The sequence below is a fragment of the Chroicocephalus ridibundus genome, chromosome 2 (genome assembly GCF_963924245.1).
Source record: "Chroicocephalus ridibundus chromosome 2, bChrRid1.1, whole genome shotgun sequence".
Lineage (NCBI taxonomy): Eukaryota > Metazoa > Chordata > Aves > Charadriiformes > Laridae > Chroicocephalus > Chroicocephalus ridibundus.
In genome coordinates this window covers 141,820,973-141,837,028 of record NC_086285.1, presented here as the reverse complement: position 1 = coordinate 141,837,028, position 16,056 = coordinate 141,820,973, and the positions used below count along the sequence as shown (strand labels likewise).

The window sequence follows — 16,056 nt, the reverse complement described above, 5'->3', positions numbered from 1 at the left end:
ATCTCCAGGACACATTTTGAATAGCTTATGACTTCAATAGACAACAGCATATCTGACAAAGGAAAGCCACACACATGCTCTCTTTTTGAGTTGAAAGATGACTTCAGTGAGTGAAAAGATATCAAGCAAATAATGGACAAGAGCACGTACATATTTGGAGTCTATGTGCCCAAAGACAATGGCAAATGTGAGTCTGCAGCCAGTGAAGGACGCTACAGTGATGTAGAGGAGCAGGATGTCTCGCAGATGCCAGCAAATGCTGGAGGGCAACAAAACAGCTTCTGCTCCCACCTATTTCAGGCTTCTTGTTAGGACTGTGAGCCTTTCCTAGCAGTTAAACATGCCTGTGGGCTCCATGGAGGACATAGCAGGAGCCACACCAGAGGGAGCTGGTATGGCTGAATGGCAGCCCTAGGGCCTATGGCAATTGGAAGACCCACATGGAAAACTTATGGCAATTGGAGGGAAAAACCCCACTGGGCTAAAGCTCATCCTGGGGTTCACCTTGGTGGAATGGAATATGGAAAGCAGAGCCCATGGCACTGTCCCAGCTCAACCAGACGGTGCCCAGCCTGCCTCCAGGCTGGCAATGTGCACACTGCCAGGGCAGTCGGGTGATTTAGGGTCTGGGGCTCTATGAGCTGTGCCCTTGTAGGGCAAAAATTAGCAAAAGGAGAAGAGATAACAACAAGTGAAACCAATAAAAAGAAAAATCCGCTGTGGCAGAAAGTATTTACTCCCCAGGAAGGTGCAACAGCGACTAGGAAATGACAGTGCTCAAAATGAAGCAGTCATGGGAAAGGGAAGGGCCAAAACCATAGCCCCATCCAGGCCCTCACAGTTCTCAATGGGAGCCGACTTCCTAAATGCCTCGTGGGAGTTGTGACAGCCCTTTATGTCTTTTTGAAATCTGGCTGCCTTTGAAGAACTTAAAGCCTTACAGTGCCTCACTCAGGCCACAGTGCCCCGCATGGCTCAAGCAAACACAGTGGGAAGGCAGCGCAAACTTGGGTCCTCCTCCCAGATCACCTGCTCCTGGGGACCTGCTGCGTGACTTGCCTTTTTGGAAGGAACTGATAGTCCATACCTGCTGTAAAAGATTTGGATCAGAGCACTTGAGTGCTAAAAGATATTGCCCTGTACACAGAGGAAATGAGGTAGTGGGAGGGGGCACACAACAACAGACACAGATGGACTGAACCAGATGCAAAAAGTTGAAAAAGACCTGTTTTATTGGCATATGGCACAGAGGCTGGAATCAGGCCAAGGAAGAGCTGCCAAAATAATAAATTTCAGTGTGCCAAAGAGTATGCTGGTAATATGTACCAGGTCCCAGGCATAAGGAGTTGCATAGGAAGAAGCAGAGACATAGTCTGAAGCTTTAAAGGTTCTGGGCAAGTGCACTAAGCTTTCATTGACTGATCTGTACCGAGTGTTGATATAACCAGAAATAACGATTTTAAAGCCATTATTCCAGCTGTTACGCTGGAAAAGCTTAGCACATGTAACGAAGCAGTCCCAAAGGGAGCAGGCTAACAGGGAGGGGGGTTAGGTTTAAAAGCAGGCATTTTATCTTTATAGAAATAATAACATTTGGAGTCTGGAGCACAGAGTTCACCCTGAAGCACCTGAAGGACCCAGGGAGGTGGGATGGGGAATCCCATCCCAGACAGAGGGTATCTGCAATGGATCCAGATGGTCAGGAAGCAAACAGCAGCGTGGTGAGGGTCCCTCAAGCCCGTGCTACAAGGGTTTTGCCTTATTAATCTATTTTACCAGTACTGATTCAATCATTTGGGACAACAAAACAGTGATGCTGCAGTTCAGAGAACTTCGGTGCTCTGGCTCCCATTCAGAATATACATTCTGTAAAGTCATCCAGTAAATGATGTAAAAAAAACCCCTCAACGTCACCACTATGGCCTGCTCAAACCTGTACCTTATGGGTATCATGGCACACAGAGCTTCCCCGAGGGATTCCTGCACATAGTTGTTTTTCTCAAGGAAGGGCACAGAAGAGATGGGTCACCCTGTCATGCTGTGACACATCTGGCCAGTCCATGTGTATGGAGGGGAGAGCCCATGCCACCACGCAGCGCTGCTAGGGACAATCTATGGGCTAGCTGAAGACCTCGTGAGATGTCAGGATGTTGTGGTCCCAGATTAGGAGGTACTGGCCTATGAAAAAATGCTGAAATCAGGAACTTGGCACATCTTGCTTTGGTGTAACTCTAAAATTTTCCCTGGAAATAAGTTTAATCCCCTAAGAGGCAATCTTCAGAGAGCCTCCAGGCCAACTCTGACAGTCCACTTTAGGGTGATTCAAGAGATCCCCTTCCTGAGGTGCTTCCCCCGCCTTTCGCAAGCATATTCACTCAGTCCTCTTGGATGGCACAAATTAGGTCTCTGGGCTACAAGCTAGAGCCCCTGAGAAGTCATCGTCTGAGGCTTGCTGTAGTTGAGACAGCTATCATCCTGCCAGAGCTCACCCTGGAGACACAGGAGCAGATGCAGCAGGTAGAAAACTCACTGCAAAGTCAGTGTTTGTCCTGCAATGGCACTGTCAATAAATAATGAATATGAAAACACCTATTTTGATTTCTGCAAAACTGATTCTAGAGTAAGCGTTGCGAGATTTCCCCTTGATCATCGTACAGGTGCGGCTTGGTGGTTTTTTGGTTATTCTGTGGAAATCTTGTCAGGTGACTCACGTGTTTATGCTCTGTGAATCCGTCCCTTTGGTCACTGACAGCAGTGGAAGGACTAGGATGCTACTGCTGCACTTGCCTTATTTTAAAGAATCCTTTATTTATGACCCACAGATTTTTTTGTTGGGCTAATGTTCGCATGCTTTTAGAGCTGGGCTGAAATCCCCAGATCATTGCAATCAACAATCAGTTTTGCTACTGGATGTATTATCGTGCTATTTTACACAGTTTTAGAATTCTACATTTAAAAGTGTGATGTCCCTGCTCTGTATCATGGACATCAGCGGCTGCTGAATGAAGACATATGACAGAATGAGAAGATTAGTCTTATCTGACTGTATTTTTCATTTTGCAGATTCTAGTTCAATGACATTATAAAAGATATATTTTTAGGAGGGGAAAAAAAACCTTTCAGTGAGTGCTTGTTGGAAATGTCAGGGAAAAAATGAAATCAGACACAAATGCGCTGGTTCTGGCATTAATAACATTTTGTTGCTGGTCTGCACTGGGTATTTGACATCCAGGTTTGGCCACCTCTGGAGCTCTAGTCTTCTTTTTTTCAGTCGGTTTTTAATTTTCCCTTGTTTGGTAGCAGTCATTCTTGACTGCCTGCAGCATACTGTTTACTGTGTTCCTTGTAGTTAAGTTTGGGGGTTTTTTTGGAGAGTCTCTGCTTCTATAGCAGACATTACCTATGATGTTTTCAAATATCTTCCCCTTAGGAGCTTCAAGGATGTTTGAGATAAAGCTAATACTCAGTGCTTTTTCATAATAGATGACTTGTATTTGCAAATCAATGACAGCATCTATATACAAATAATCTTTTCTAAACACAGAATCATAGAATGGTTCCGGTTGGAATGGACCTTAAAGATCATCTAGTTCCAACCCCCCTGCCATAGGCAGGGACACCTCCCACTAGACCAGGCTGCTCAAAGCCCCATCCAGCCTGGCCTTGAACACTTCCAGGGATGGGGCATCCACAGCTTCCCTGGGCAACCTGTTCCAGTGTCTCATCCCCCTCACAGGAAAGAGTTTCTTCCTGGTATCCAATCTAAATCTACCCTCTTTCAGTTTGAAGCTGTTACCCCGTGTCCTATCACGATACTCCCTGATAAAGGGTCCCTCCCCACCCTTCCTGTAGGCCCCCTTTAGGTACTAGAAGGTGCTATAAGATCTCCTTGGAGCCTTCTTTTCTCCAGGCTGAGCAACCCCAGCTCTCTCAACCTGTCATACTAGAGCTGCCCTTTTTAGGGCTCCAGCTTGGAGCTGCTCCGAGAGCCTGGGGGCAGGAGCTGTAGGTTTGGAACAAGGCTGCAATCAAACACCAGTTCTAAACTTGCGGAGGAGAGAGACAGCTGAGAGGTCCTCCTTCTGGAGGACACAGCTGGGGGGTCACTCCCTCCTGCCTCCAGGTTTGACTGGCTGGCTGTTTTCACACTGAAAAGTGCTAAGGGGAGTTTTAAACGCCAGGAGCAGGAGTAGGAGGCTCACACCTTAAAGGGCGGCTGTTGTGCTGACACACAGCAGCCCACAGCCAGGCAAGCCCGCCGCCAAGCCACTGGGCTCACAGTGATTTGTTTCCACCATCATAAGAGAATAGATCTGCAGCAGCAGCAAGGCTCCCCTGAAGAAAAAGCTGGAGATGATAAAGCAGAAAGACTCTGATAAATGGGAAGAGCAGCCCTCTTCTTCCCCAGGAGGATGGCAAGAGAAATGAGCCCCACCTTGATGCAGGCAAAGGCAGGGCACCAGTTATTTGGTGGTACTCCTTGACTCTGCTCAGTGTTGAACCATCAGTGTTGAAGCACTTTCCTTTGGCTGAAGGAAGACTGTTACGCTTGCAAGATTGAGTTGCTTTCTCAGTAGATTATTACCTTTTTTTTTTTCCTCCATTTTGACAGTCAGACTGTTTGTGATTGGATTTCTGCAACATCGTCTATATTTGAATTTCTATTCCTCTGCTAACAGGAGGGAATTATAGCATGAGGCTAAACTAATAGGGCACACATCAAAGCTGCGTGGTCAGGGGAGGCCCCTGGGTGACCTTTAACTACACCGGATATAATTTCACTTGAGTGCAAATCACTTCAAGGCTAATGGGGTGTACCGTGTCCCTCTTAGCATATCAGAAGATACGAGAAACACCTCATGCAGACAAGCACGTAGAGGTGCTGCAGTCACATGTGTGTGGGGCAATGACTGTTGCCTGTGAGGTTAGGGAGGTAAAAAATTTTCTTCATTAGGAAAGACTGCATTTGGCAGTTCCAGTTTCCCGTACTTTACTCCCTCTCTTGCAGGCCAGGGACAAGATTTTACTTTTTGAGAAGAATTTAATGACTTTGATTTTGTTTGAAATAGCAAAAGGAATGAAATAAATGAAGAACTTTCCTTTTATCTGGAATTTTTCCAAATTAGTTCTGTGTGAAACTCAGATGCTTTCCTTTGAATACATGGAGTTTTGTAAAGTGAACCTGAACAAAATTTCGTTTTGACATGCAAACCTGAAACTTCTCTTTTCCAAAAAGGTCAATGTGCAACATCTCACCTTTATGAAATTGCTTTTTTTTTCCCCCTCTCAGGGCTTTCTGTTGCTTTTGTCAATATTATGAACCTTATTTCTTAGAAATGTGATATTCCTTCCCTATACCTTGTTCTCCCTCTAAGAAAATCACATGACCTTTTCCATTATGGGAGGAGTGTGGATCTGCTCCATACAGAGCAGAGGTGCTCAGCCATGAAATAAGAACTATAGATAAAGCTTATGAAGCTGATCCTCTTGTGGAAGCTGTGCACAGCTGCTATTTCCAGAAACAGGAGGGTAACAGAATGATATATGTACCTGGGCTGGCAAAGAAAGAAGCCGCCACCCCAGAAGAAACAACATTTATATGCCTTCTTTCAAACAGGGGAATGACTGTTCGATGAAAAAATTTCTCAATTAAACTCAGCTGTCACAAATCATTGTAGCGTTTTTGAGTAACAGCAGTTCAGCAGGATTTCTTGGCTCTTTTCGTCTCTTATTTTGTATTGTCTTTGCAAGAATAGTTGTCTTTCCTTGTTGCGGAAGGCTAACTGAAGTCTCACAGTCCCTAAATTCATAGTAAGAACGTTATCTCCTATAATACTCCTGTTTATCAGCCTGATCCACTTTTTTGGATGTATTTTTTTCTTGCTGTTAAGCAAGTACCTAGTAAGGTTTTTGATGATAAATTTTTTGGTGGTATTTTAATCCCACAGAGAGAATGAATATGGCAGATCTCAGACAGTCCTACTAAAAGTGTATGGGAGACCTTAACATGGCCATGTCATAGACAGTAACATAGTATTTGTTACTTTAAACCAATACGTGGGTTTCTGTAGCACAGAAAGGTGACACTGATCCTAGTCACTAACAAAAGCTAATAATCTGTGTTGCCAGCAGTGTAAACATTTTAGTTAAGTGTTCGCATATCCACTAACCTTTCTGGGAAGGTACTTAACTTCCCAGCCTGAAAACAAATCTCCTCCCTATTAATGTGGGACCAGCCTCTGCAGCGCTAGATTAGCAAACTGGAAGTCCCACGGGCAATTGGTGGTTGAGCAAATACAATTAAGCACATAAGAGCTGAAATCATTTCAAGTTAATGGACTTAAATAAACAGAACTAAAGTGACTGAACTTAGCCACTTTTCTCCCAGTAATGTTGTAAAGCATCCATACACAGGTATGGATGCCAGTGACCAAAGTCTCTGGGGCTGACGTGGTTTCGTATTGTTCTGGAACAAGCAAGTTTGTCACTGATCGTGTGAGCTGTTTCCCCTATTTTAATAGCAATGTATAAATAATAAGCTGTGGAGTAACCCCAATGAGGGCTGGAAGTCTTCCTGACCCACCAAAGTGCTGTGGATCCATGAGAGCTGGGACAGAGCATGAGTTCAAAGTCCAGGACAGGACTGTTTTTGAGTCCAGGGGGATGACGAGCACTGCTCTGCACCACGCGCTCTGACTCTTCAGGGTAGACAGGTAAACATCTATTCCAAACACCAGGAGAAAGTCTGCGGGGGACACCAGCAGAGTCTGGCTGTGGTTGGCATGTAGTTAAGCTGGAAAAGCACTGCTGAAGGGACAGGTCCTTCTCCTCCCCATCCCAACGCTCACCTTGGGATTCAACTTGTACCACCGCTGCCCTTGCATGCCACTGGGAAGCTGACTGAGGGAGATAACAAAAAAAACTACCAAAAAACTCTCATAGTGATGGATTTTGTAGCTCCAGAGCTCTTTGAAGGAGCCTGCCATGGTTTCGTGGGAAGTGCCAGCTGCCACACAGGAGGTGGGTCAGGAATATGCAGGTGGAGGAGGTGTGCTGTGGATGGGACTGCCCTCTTAGCAACAGTAAGCGGTTATTCAACAGGCTCAGCTATACCATCAAACTGGATGGTGGCCCCTTACTGTCCAACAGTTCTTCCTTGAAAATTATTCTCTCTGATTGTCTCAATGGTATCCGTTTGCCTTCAGATACCTGTGAGTACATGTTATTGAACGCACATAATACCTGTTTTCTGAGGATTGACTGGGAATTGCTCATCAGGGTTAAACCTGTCTGAGCTGTGGGTTTGACACTGTTCAGTGCCTTCAGGAAAAGACCGAAGTCCGGCCCGTGCTTCTGCAAGAAGTCGCATCTCCCTTCTTCCCATACTTGGGTACGACAGTGCTAAATAATTGCAAGCGTGTATTTCCTTCTCGTCCTGTGAGATCTAACTCCGGTTATGTGAGTTAAGTATAAATACTATTATGATAACTTCAGAGCTACAGAAGCTCTTTATAGCCTCAAACATACTGAGTCTCACACTCTGTGTGACACAGGGCCGTGGCAGTGGCTTCATTTCTCTGCTGGGGTATGTGGCACAAACCCGACAACTTAACTTGCCCAAAATTGTGCAGCAATTCTGAGATGGGAAAAGGAGTTAAAGCCAGGTTCAAGACCGTGACTATGTATACCAGCAAAAAAATCCAGTCCTTAGAGCAAGGCCCTTCCCCTGCTGAGGCCAGACTGGGAGCATCTGTGAAGCCTTGCAGTACTATGCTCCAACTTACTGAATTCAAGGAAGGGAAAAAAATGTATGTGGAAGGAAAATCAGTCAGTAGCACAAGGGAAAAACTTGAGATAAAGAACATAATAAAAAACTCATTACTTTTGTGTTATGTGAGTTGAATTCCAGGCTTTATTCTGCCTACTGACATGCCGAACAAATACATAACTGCCAAATGTAGGAAACAAGCCTAATTGCTGGATATAGCCCATGGTGTTTTTAGAAAGTAATAAGATGGGGCTACTAACAAGTATTTCAAACCTTCTTGTAAACACAATGTCACTAAGAAAACTCCCACGTGCCCCCAAAGTGCAAATCAAGCACACATGCCACATTGCGAGAGCACAAGATCTGCCCTTAAAGAAGCTGTAGGGAGGATCAGTGCACAACAAAATACATTGCATTGAACCTGTAGAAAACATAAAATGACATGAGGGATGGCTGATTTTTCTGTTAGGATATTTAAAGCACGACTTAAAATGCTGAATCAATGATGGATTGTTTTTTCCCGAAGGGAGGGGGGAAGACACATGACCGCTCTTACCATTCTTGTCTGCTCTTCTTAGTATCTAGACAAAAAGAGAGAGAGAGAACAGAATCACTTTTTTGGTACAGATTAATAGCACACAATGCTGTATGTAGTGGGCATTTACAGTTTGAGCTCCACATCGTATTTTCACAAGGCTGCATAAAATTGAAAAGCACTTAGTGTGTCTCCATCCTTCCCTCAGAGTATTGCTTTCTTTAACTCCTCCTGTGCTGTGCTCACTGAAAACCAAGACCCTAGTAAGAACCAGCTTTATTTTCTAGTTTGTGCATGGCTTATAAGGATGATGTTCAGGCACAAAACCTGGTACCATATGGCTACCATGGTACTGGATTCGGGGTTGAGAGAAGTGGTTTAAAGAAGCAGAGCAAGGATGACAGCTGGGAGGACGCGCTGAGCAGCCGAGATGGTGAGAAAGGCTCGGGGTTTGTGTGGGTGGAGGAAGCAAAGGGATAAGTCAGGAGAGGGGACGGCTGGCGTGAAGGGATCACGTGTGGGAGGTGAGATCAGGTGTGTGGGAGCAAATTTGAGGACTGCTCTGATGGCGAGTAGAAAGCAGATACAGAAGGAAGGGGAGAGGGAAATCAGAGAGGTTTATAAGCTGGGAAGGCAAAGGCAGCGCGGGGGTCCCTGCTGTCGATCCTTCGCGGCAACGCCTCTGCCATGCAGCCTGTGTGTGACCCCAGCTTACCCGCGCGGTGTGCAGGGATGCCTTTTCTCCCCGCTGCAAATGGCACCGGCTAGAGAAGCTATTTAAATACGTAGGTGAGAGTCTGTAGCTCCTCGTGCAAAGAAGAGGGTCCTGGGGGGTGGTGCATCCTGCGGGGAGAGGTGGCAGAGCCTCCCAGGCCCAGCTCTGCCACCGGCGGAGGCACACAGCACGAAGCCACCCGGGGCTGCACGTAGGTGCGGTGGCCCTGCCTCACTGCTGGTGACACACCAGTGTGCCCGCCTGTCCCTGCTGGAGCCCCACCGCAGGTACCACCACATTAGTCCGCGCTTTGAAGAAGGGATCAGATCCTGATCCCTTCAGGGATCAGGACTGGAGGCAACAGAGGGGCTCTCCTCCAGTTTCTTTGCTCCCTGCTCTCCAGATGAGGTGGTTTTGCTGTGGCATCGGTCACCATTTGGCATTTCAGACATGTGCGATTGCCATCTGTTGTCACTCTGCTGAGTTTCCAGAGGTAGTCCCCATCACCACTTCAGCCTAAACTGTAATGGGGAGTCGTCCAGGCAACAGTATATCCAGTTTAGGCAGGCGAAGAAAGCAAATATTCCGAATATAGTTTCTATTGCTGCTATGAATATCAGTAAAGAAAAGAGTTTCAAAATGGGCACATATATTTTTGAGAGCTGACAGCAACAGAAACGTTCTCTGGTTTGATAAACAGCTAGTAGCATTTAAGCAGCTTGTCCAGCACACGCCGTAACTGCTCTGCTCCTAGAGGTGAAACCAAATGAGAAACACAAGGATGGAGGTGCCAAGCTCTGTCAGAGCATCTTGGTGACGGTATTCTGTAGGATGGGGTTTGTGGGCAATTAACAGAACTGTGACCCACATCCAAGGCTTCACTGATGGTCCCTAAGCTGAACTTTGCATTGGACCAAGTTCACAGCATGTAAAGTATGAAATAAACTTAGTAAGATGACATCTCCCCTCCCTATATATACAAATAAATCATACATTGCAACTCAATTTTTGGTATGAGGATTGGAACATTTAGGGGTTTTAAATTTTCACTCTTAAACTGGAAATTTTCTCCTAATGAGAACTAAAGACTAAATGGCAGAGCAAAGGAAAGATCATTAAAAGCATTATTAGAATAAAATAAAAATTCTTTGTATAATCCTTAACAGGCAAAATATCAAAAATCAGTTCCAGATTCCTGGAGGGTTTGGCTTGATTTTTTTGGAAACTGTTGTTGACCTTTCTCCTTTCTCAGTGGCAAGCAGCCTTGTTGCCTTTTTGTGTCACCTGAAGGACCTGCTTGTCAAGGGACCCACCTCCATGCTGCCTGTAGGACTTGGTGCTGCTCTGGGGTTAGTAACTATATGTTAGCAGATGGCAAAGCCAGCGTGCTGAAAGGTTCTGCAGATTTTCAGCTGGAAGTGGAGAGATTTGTGAAAGTTGGGGAGGGCGGCAAAACACGATGCTCTGAGATCGAATGGCTTCCTTCTGCCCGGTTGCACCTGATAAAAGGGAGCAGGGGGTGCCCCCGAGCAGAGGGATGCTGAAGGGAATAGCGTTACGTGCCTCGCAGATGCTTGGGCTGAGCTGCACGCTGTGGGCAGGCACACAAGCATCTCTGATGGGACAGAGCAAGGTGTGCTCCAGCGAGGTGATAAATACGCCCAGCATGGACCCAAGCAATATTAACAGATGACCGGTGACTTGTGCCACGAACAGCAAGGGCCTGTGAAGAGCCACAGGGGTGACACAGCCACACCAGGTGACGCGGAGCCACACGGATGGTGTCACAGCCACACCAGGTGACGCAGAGCCACACGGATGGTGTCACAGCCACAGCAGGTGATGCAGAGCCACACGGGTGTCACAGCCACACCAGGTGACGCAGCCCACACCTTGGGCAAGACTTCTATGCAAGCAAGAGCGCTGGCTGCTCAGGCTTGGCTTACGGATGTATGGGCCTGGGACTGGGACTGAGCGCCCCATAAATATGGGTCAAGGGCGGCAAAAGTTTCTGCATAAGTAATTTTTCTTTTTTATTTTTAAATTAATTTTAATTAATTAAGCATTATGCATTTATCAATTTATTAATTATTATTTAAAATTTGGATTAATTAATTTTAAATTTTTTTTTCAACCCCAAAACTTAAGGAAATCTTAAAATCCTTCGGATGCTTGATAGGGACTTTGAGACAAGAGCAGGGAGGAGGTCGCATCAGAAATCAGGTCTAGCTCTCATCAGGTCTCTGCCGATTCCCCAGTGGGACCAGGACCTCAGTGCCTGCCCTTTCTGGGCAGCCTTACAGGCAGTCTCTTGTTGCCTGGTCTAATTTACAGTTAGGTGTTTATATCAGGTGGAGGTACTTCGCTGAGGGGTAATCACAGAGCTGCACACCCCCAGATATCTGTGACATGGGTGCACTCTCACAGGAGGAAGGGCCCCCAGGGTCCAGACCCTGCTTTGAAGCAGGCAGAGACAAGGTTTGAATTTCGGGTTTTTCGCTAGATGTAAGAGCAGAAGTACGGCAGCAGCCCTCCTCTCTCCTCTTCACCAGTTTTGTGAAAGGCATCTGCTTTTCCATAAATATGAACCTGACGCTGGTTTAAGAAATTGCTGAAAATTAAACAAATAATTTTCATTCTAATTATTTTTTTTTACTTTGTGTGAAATCGAAAGTTTTAATTTTACCAGATATTCTGACCACGTGCGGTTTTCTAACCCAGTGTGCTGAGTTAAACCGGGGAGTTGGCTGCATTTAATGTTTTTTAACTCCTTCCTGGCAACTTACCTTTCTCTTCTGTCTTGGTGATATATGCCTGTTATTCTCCTGTTTCTCTTACAAGTGTTATTTATAAGACAAAGAAGCTGCGTTTTCATTACACACTTCAATGGAAATAATAAAAATGAACAGAGTCTAATTTAAATGATTTCTCATGGAGGTTAGAGAAATCAGGAGATGAGCAGAGGGGGGCTGCTTGAAATAATTTGGGGAAAAGGCTCGGGAAGTTAATGTGGGAACATTAGAGAAAACATCAAGATAAAGGGTCCTTTAATACAGAATATGTAATTTCTGGTGACTAACACCGGTACAGAAGTTGGTTTGAAGTAGATCAGAGTTGATAGTAGAGCTGGTCTGAAGATTTGTAGGTCTCATTAAGGACAGGGGATACTTTGGAGATCTTTGGTTGGGAGTTTGCCTTCTATCAGGACTTGCCTTGGACCAAAGAAACGCCCTGTGCCAGGCAAGTTTAGACAAAAAACTTTACAGCTGCATCTTGTGAGATGCTGAGCCCTTGGTGATGGTCTAGCACAGCACTCCTGAGGGGCAGATGGCCAGGTGCACAGGAGGGCACCTCGCTGGGCTCCCCCCAAAAGGCTGAGGGTTGCTCTGCACATCAGCCCTGGGCACCTCAAATCATAGAACCATAGAATCATAGAATGGTTTGGATTGGAAGGGACCTTAAAGATCATCCAGTTCCAAGCCCCCTGCCATGGGCAGGGACACCTCCCACTAGACCAGGCTGCTCAAAGCCCCATCCAGCCTGGCCTTGAACACTTCCAGGGATGGGGCATCCACACTTCCCTGGGCAACCTGTTCCAGTGTCTCATCCCCCTCACAGTAAAGAATTTCTTCCTAATATCCCTCCTAAATCCATCAGGGTCTAACGGGATGGGAGGGAGCCTGCACAGTTTGGGAAAAAAACTTTGTCAGGGCAAGAAACTCTTCAGTGAAAAGCCCGGAAAAAAAATTAAAATAATATAAATCCAAGCAATGCATTTTGAAAAGTGACAGCATTTTTACCCAGCGCCTCTCCTAACCACCCCCAACTGCTAACCTGCTCTCCTCACATATGCACGCCATCGATGCAAACTCGTTCCCCTCATTAACATTTTAAATGGTAAAAACAGTTAAGAAAAACGAAAGGGAAAGGGAAAGGGAAAGGGAAAGGGAAAGGGAAAGGGAAAGGGAAAGGGAAAGGGAAAGGGAAGGACTCACAGCCTTGCTGGCCTTCACCCCCTTCCACCCCAGGGAGGAAATCACGGCTCCAGAAAATAAGAACAAAAAAAAAGAAAAAAAGAAAAACAAACAGAAGAAGAAAAAAAAGCGGCGGGGGGGGAGGGAGGGGGGCGAAAGAAGGAAAAAAAAAGGGGGGGGGGGGGAAGGGGGGGGTGGAAAAAGACGCCTCCCCCCCCACCCAGCCCCTTGCAATTGCTGCCTGTGCTGGAGGGAAGGGTTGATGCCACGGACGCCGCGTACTCACATCGCGGAAGATGCGCAGCCCCGCTCCCAGCTCCGCCGCCATCCGCCCGCCGCAGCCGCCGACACCGCCCGCAGCGGCGGCGGGGCCGGGGGGCGGCACCGGGGAGGGAGGCTTTGCCTGGGGGCTGCGCTCTGCAAAAGCGCTCGGGCTTGAAAATAAGGTCCTTGAATATAATTTACCCCTCAAAGTGGCCTGCGGGGACCTGGGAGTGCTGGTGTTTCTGGGGGGGAGCAAGACACAAGGTGATGGAAAAGGTGGCCTCTAGCACCCGCTGTTCCTGCTCACATAACAAGCCATGGCCACACGCATACCAACTCTGAAATTTATCTTTTTTTACAGCTTACAATCAAGAAAAGTCACACGGGAGCGAATGCAGGGGACAACACTTGAGTACTCAAACCAGAGGCTGGTTTGGGGTTGGGCTAACCAACAGAGCACCAGACCTGGTGGTCAAACCGTGACAAAGACAAACCGCTCTCAAAACCATTTTGAGAGCAGAAGGGAGACATCATATTATGCTAACTTGAGTCTTTACACAGGTACCAATCAACTCGTACGGTGAAAAAAGGATCGTAAAGCAGATCCATTGCCTTTACCAAGGGCAAATAGTACTTCTCACTCCAGACCTGTGGGACACCCGAGCGCGAAAGCTGTTCTTCTGCTGGGAAGGTTATATTTTGACATAAGCATTATAGAGTGTATTTCCTGTCATTTAGAGGCAACACACATAGCTAACCATCATGGAGTGATTTAGAAACTTGATTAGACAGTTAGGCAGCTTGCATTTCCTCAGTGAAAAGGAAGCTTTGGTGTCTGTCTGCCTCGGCATCGATGGCTCTTGTTGCACAGCCCACTGCACACCAAGTGTAAGGTAGCTCTTGCTGCCAGCTTTCATTTGGTTGTTTTTCCCAGATAAAAGGGCAAAATCATTTTTGCAACACAGCTTACACTAGAACACGATCCCATTCTTTTTGTTTATTTGCACGCTTTTCCTATAAATATTTGGCAAAAAAGTCACTGAAGACCTACTCATTCAATCCAGTTTTCATGTAGGCTCCCAAGCCTAATTTTTCTTAATAGTTTGGTGCCTTTGACAGGCTCTTCCCAGATGGTGGGAAACACCAAGCCTGCGTTCTCCTGGCATCTAAGGCAGGCTTTAGACCAGCAGCTATGAACCTCAGCCTCTCTTTACCAGCCCCCTTTCTGTCCGTAAGGGACACATAATACTCCTGGGATGGATAATTATCATTATAAAGATAAACATAGTAAAGACAGAACAGGTCTGGATGTGAACAAGAAGCACAGCGGTGCGTTAGAAGTGCCTAAGTAAACTATATGCACGTCACCGTACACGGAATATTGGTTGTTCCCGGCAAGAGGTAACACACTTTTTTTTAACACACTCTTTCACGTAGATCCAGACAATTTGGTAGATTCTAGGAGAACTTTTTAGGGACACGTGAAATGTGTAAGATGTGTGGTGATAACTAATACCATGTAGACTCCTCTCCTATGCACATTCCGTTTATGACCAGCACCGCAGGAGCATTTTGGAAGCAAGCAGTGTAATAAAAATGACTGTAATGGGGCATCCAGCAGAGACTACAGTTCATGCTGAGCAAAAGCCTGCGGTGTGGCTGGATGGTTAAGTCGGATATTTACTTATGAGATCTAAGACAAGAAACAAAGGCAAATGTCAAAACAGAGAGTCGGAAGCGTAACAATGCAACAGCGCAGTAAAAATGATGCAGCTTCATTCTTTGTATTTGCAACATTCACAGAAAAAAAGGTACAAGAAAGCTGCTGTTGTTAGTCCGCAGCTAAAAATAATTTCATATTTAATCCAAACCCAAAGAGGTCCAGTTCACAGTACCCGTCAGGCTCAGATGTGAGCAATCGTGCTGGGCTGGGTCTATACACCCCAGCTCCTTTCCCCTTCAGAAGGGTAATCATAAGGTTATTTGTGTTGCAAAGCTTTAGTCACTAATTTTTTGACAAACCTGGGAGGGCAGTTTTCCACACAGCTGAAGAAAAGAGTGAGGCTCCACCACAGGGTTAAGTCCAGTCTTAAGGGTCCTGGTCTATATTGGCTCTGAAGAAGCTGATGACTACAGAGTAATGTCAGGAGCCTGGTTAATTTATTCAAGTGCTTGAGACTTGCTGGGGTGTGTAAATACTTACTGTTTCTGCTTCCATGCCTGTGCACCCTCCCACCAATGCCAACCTATGAGTAATATGTTTTGAATTGGGAAGCGTTTGAGGACTGTCACTAAGAAAATGCCAAAGGCTTTTTGCCTCAAAGCTGGGCCAAAAGTAAGCACTTATATACATGTAACAGACAGCACAGAAATCTGGGAGGGTGTCTGAGACCGATGACATGGAGTCATGGCAAAACTCCTGTGCCTAAGCTCTGCTTCAGGTGCTCAGATATTTTTCTAGGTGCAGGCCATCATCCTTCATATGCAAGAGAGATTTAATTACAGTAATCCAATAACAAGATTATAGATTTGAGAAGGGTATCTCACATTAATTTCTATAGCTGGATTTGAGAAAATTTGAGTTTTTTTTTTTTTTTAGAAAAATTGTATTATTCCAATGGTTTTGTGAAATGAAGAATTTTCCCTCTACCATTCCCAGGCTGCCGCTGCCGCTGCTCCTAAGGTTCATATCTCCCATGAAGTAGTAACTGATGTGATGATGCCAGCTCTTGTCTTTGCTTTTCAGTTTGAAAACCCCCGGCAGTCGTTGAAATTCTGCTCTCAGAAATGGCTACCTGCC

The 16,056-nt window shown here is 45.9% G+C and overlaps 1 protein-coding gene across 1 annotated transcript in view; it reads right to left on the bottom strand.

Annotated features, from left to right (window-relative positions):
* The window catches only part of NECAB1 (N-terminal EF-hand calcium binding protein 1), a 71,231-nt gene extending 57,837 nt beyond the window's left edge, over positions 1 to 13,394 (bottom strand). The window contains exons 1-2 of the mRNA XM_063327172.1: positions 13,279 to 13,394; positions 8,325 to 8,349 (exon numbers count right to left, since the gene is read on the bottom strand). Coding sequence (XP_063183242.1) covers positions 8,325 to 8,349; positions 13,279 to 13,320 — 67 coding nt within the window. The 5' untranslated portion in view covers positions 13,321 to 13,394. The remainder of the gene's footprint in view (positions 1 to 8,324; positions 8,350 to 13,278) is intronic.
* Positions 13,395 to 16,056: the final 2,662 nt, after the last annotated feature.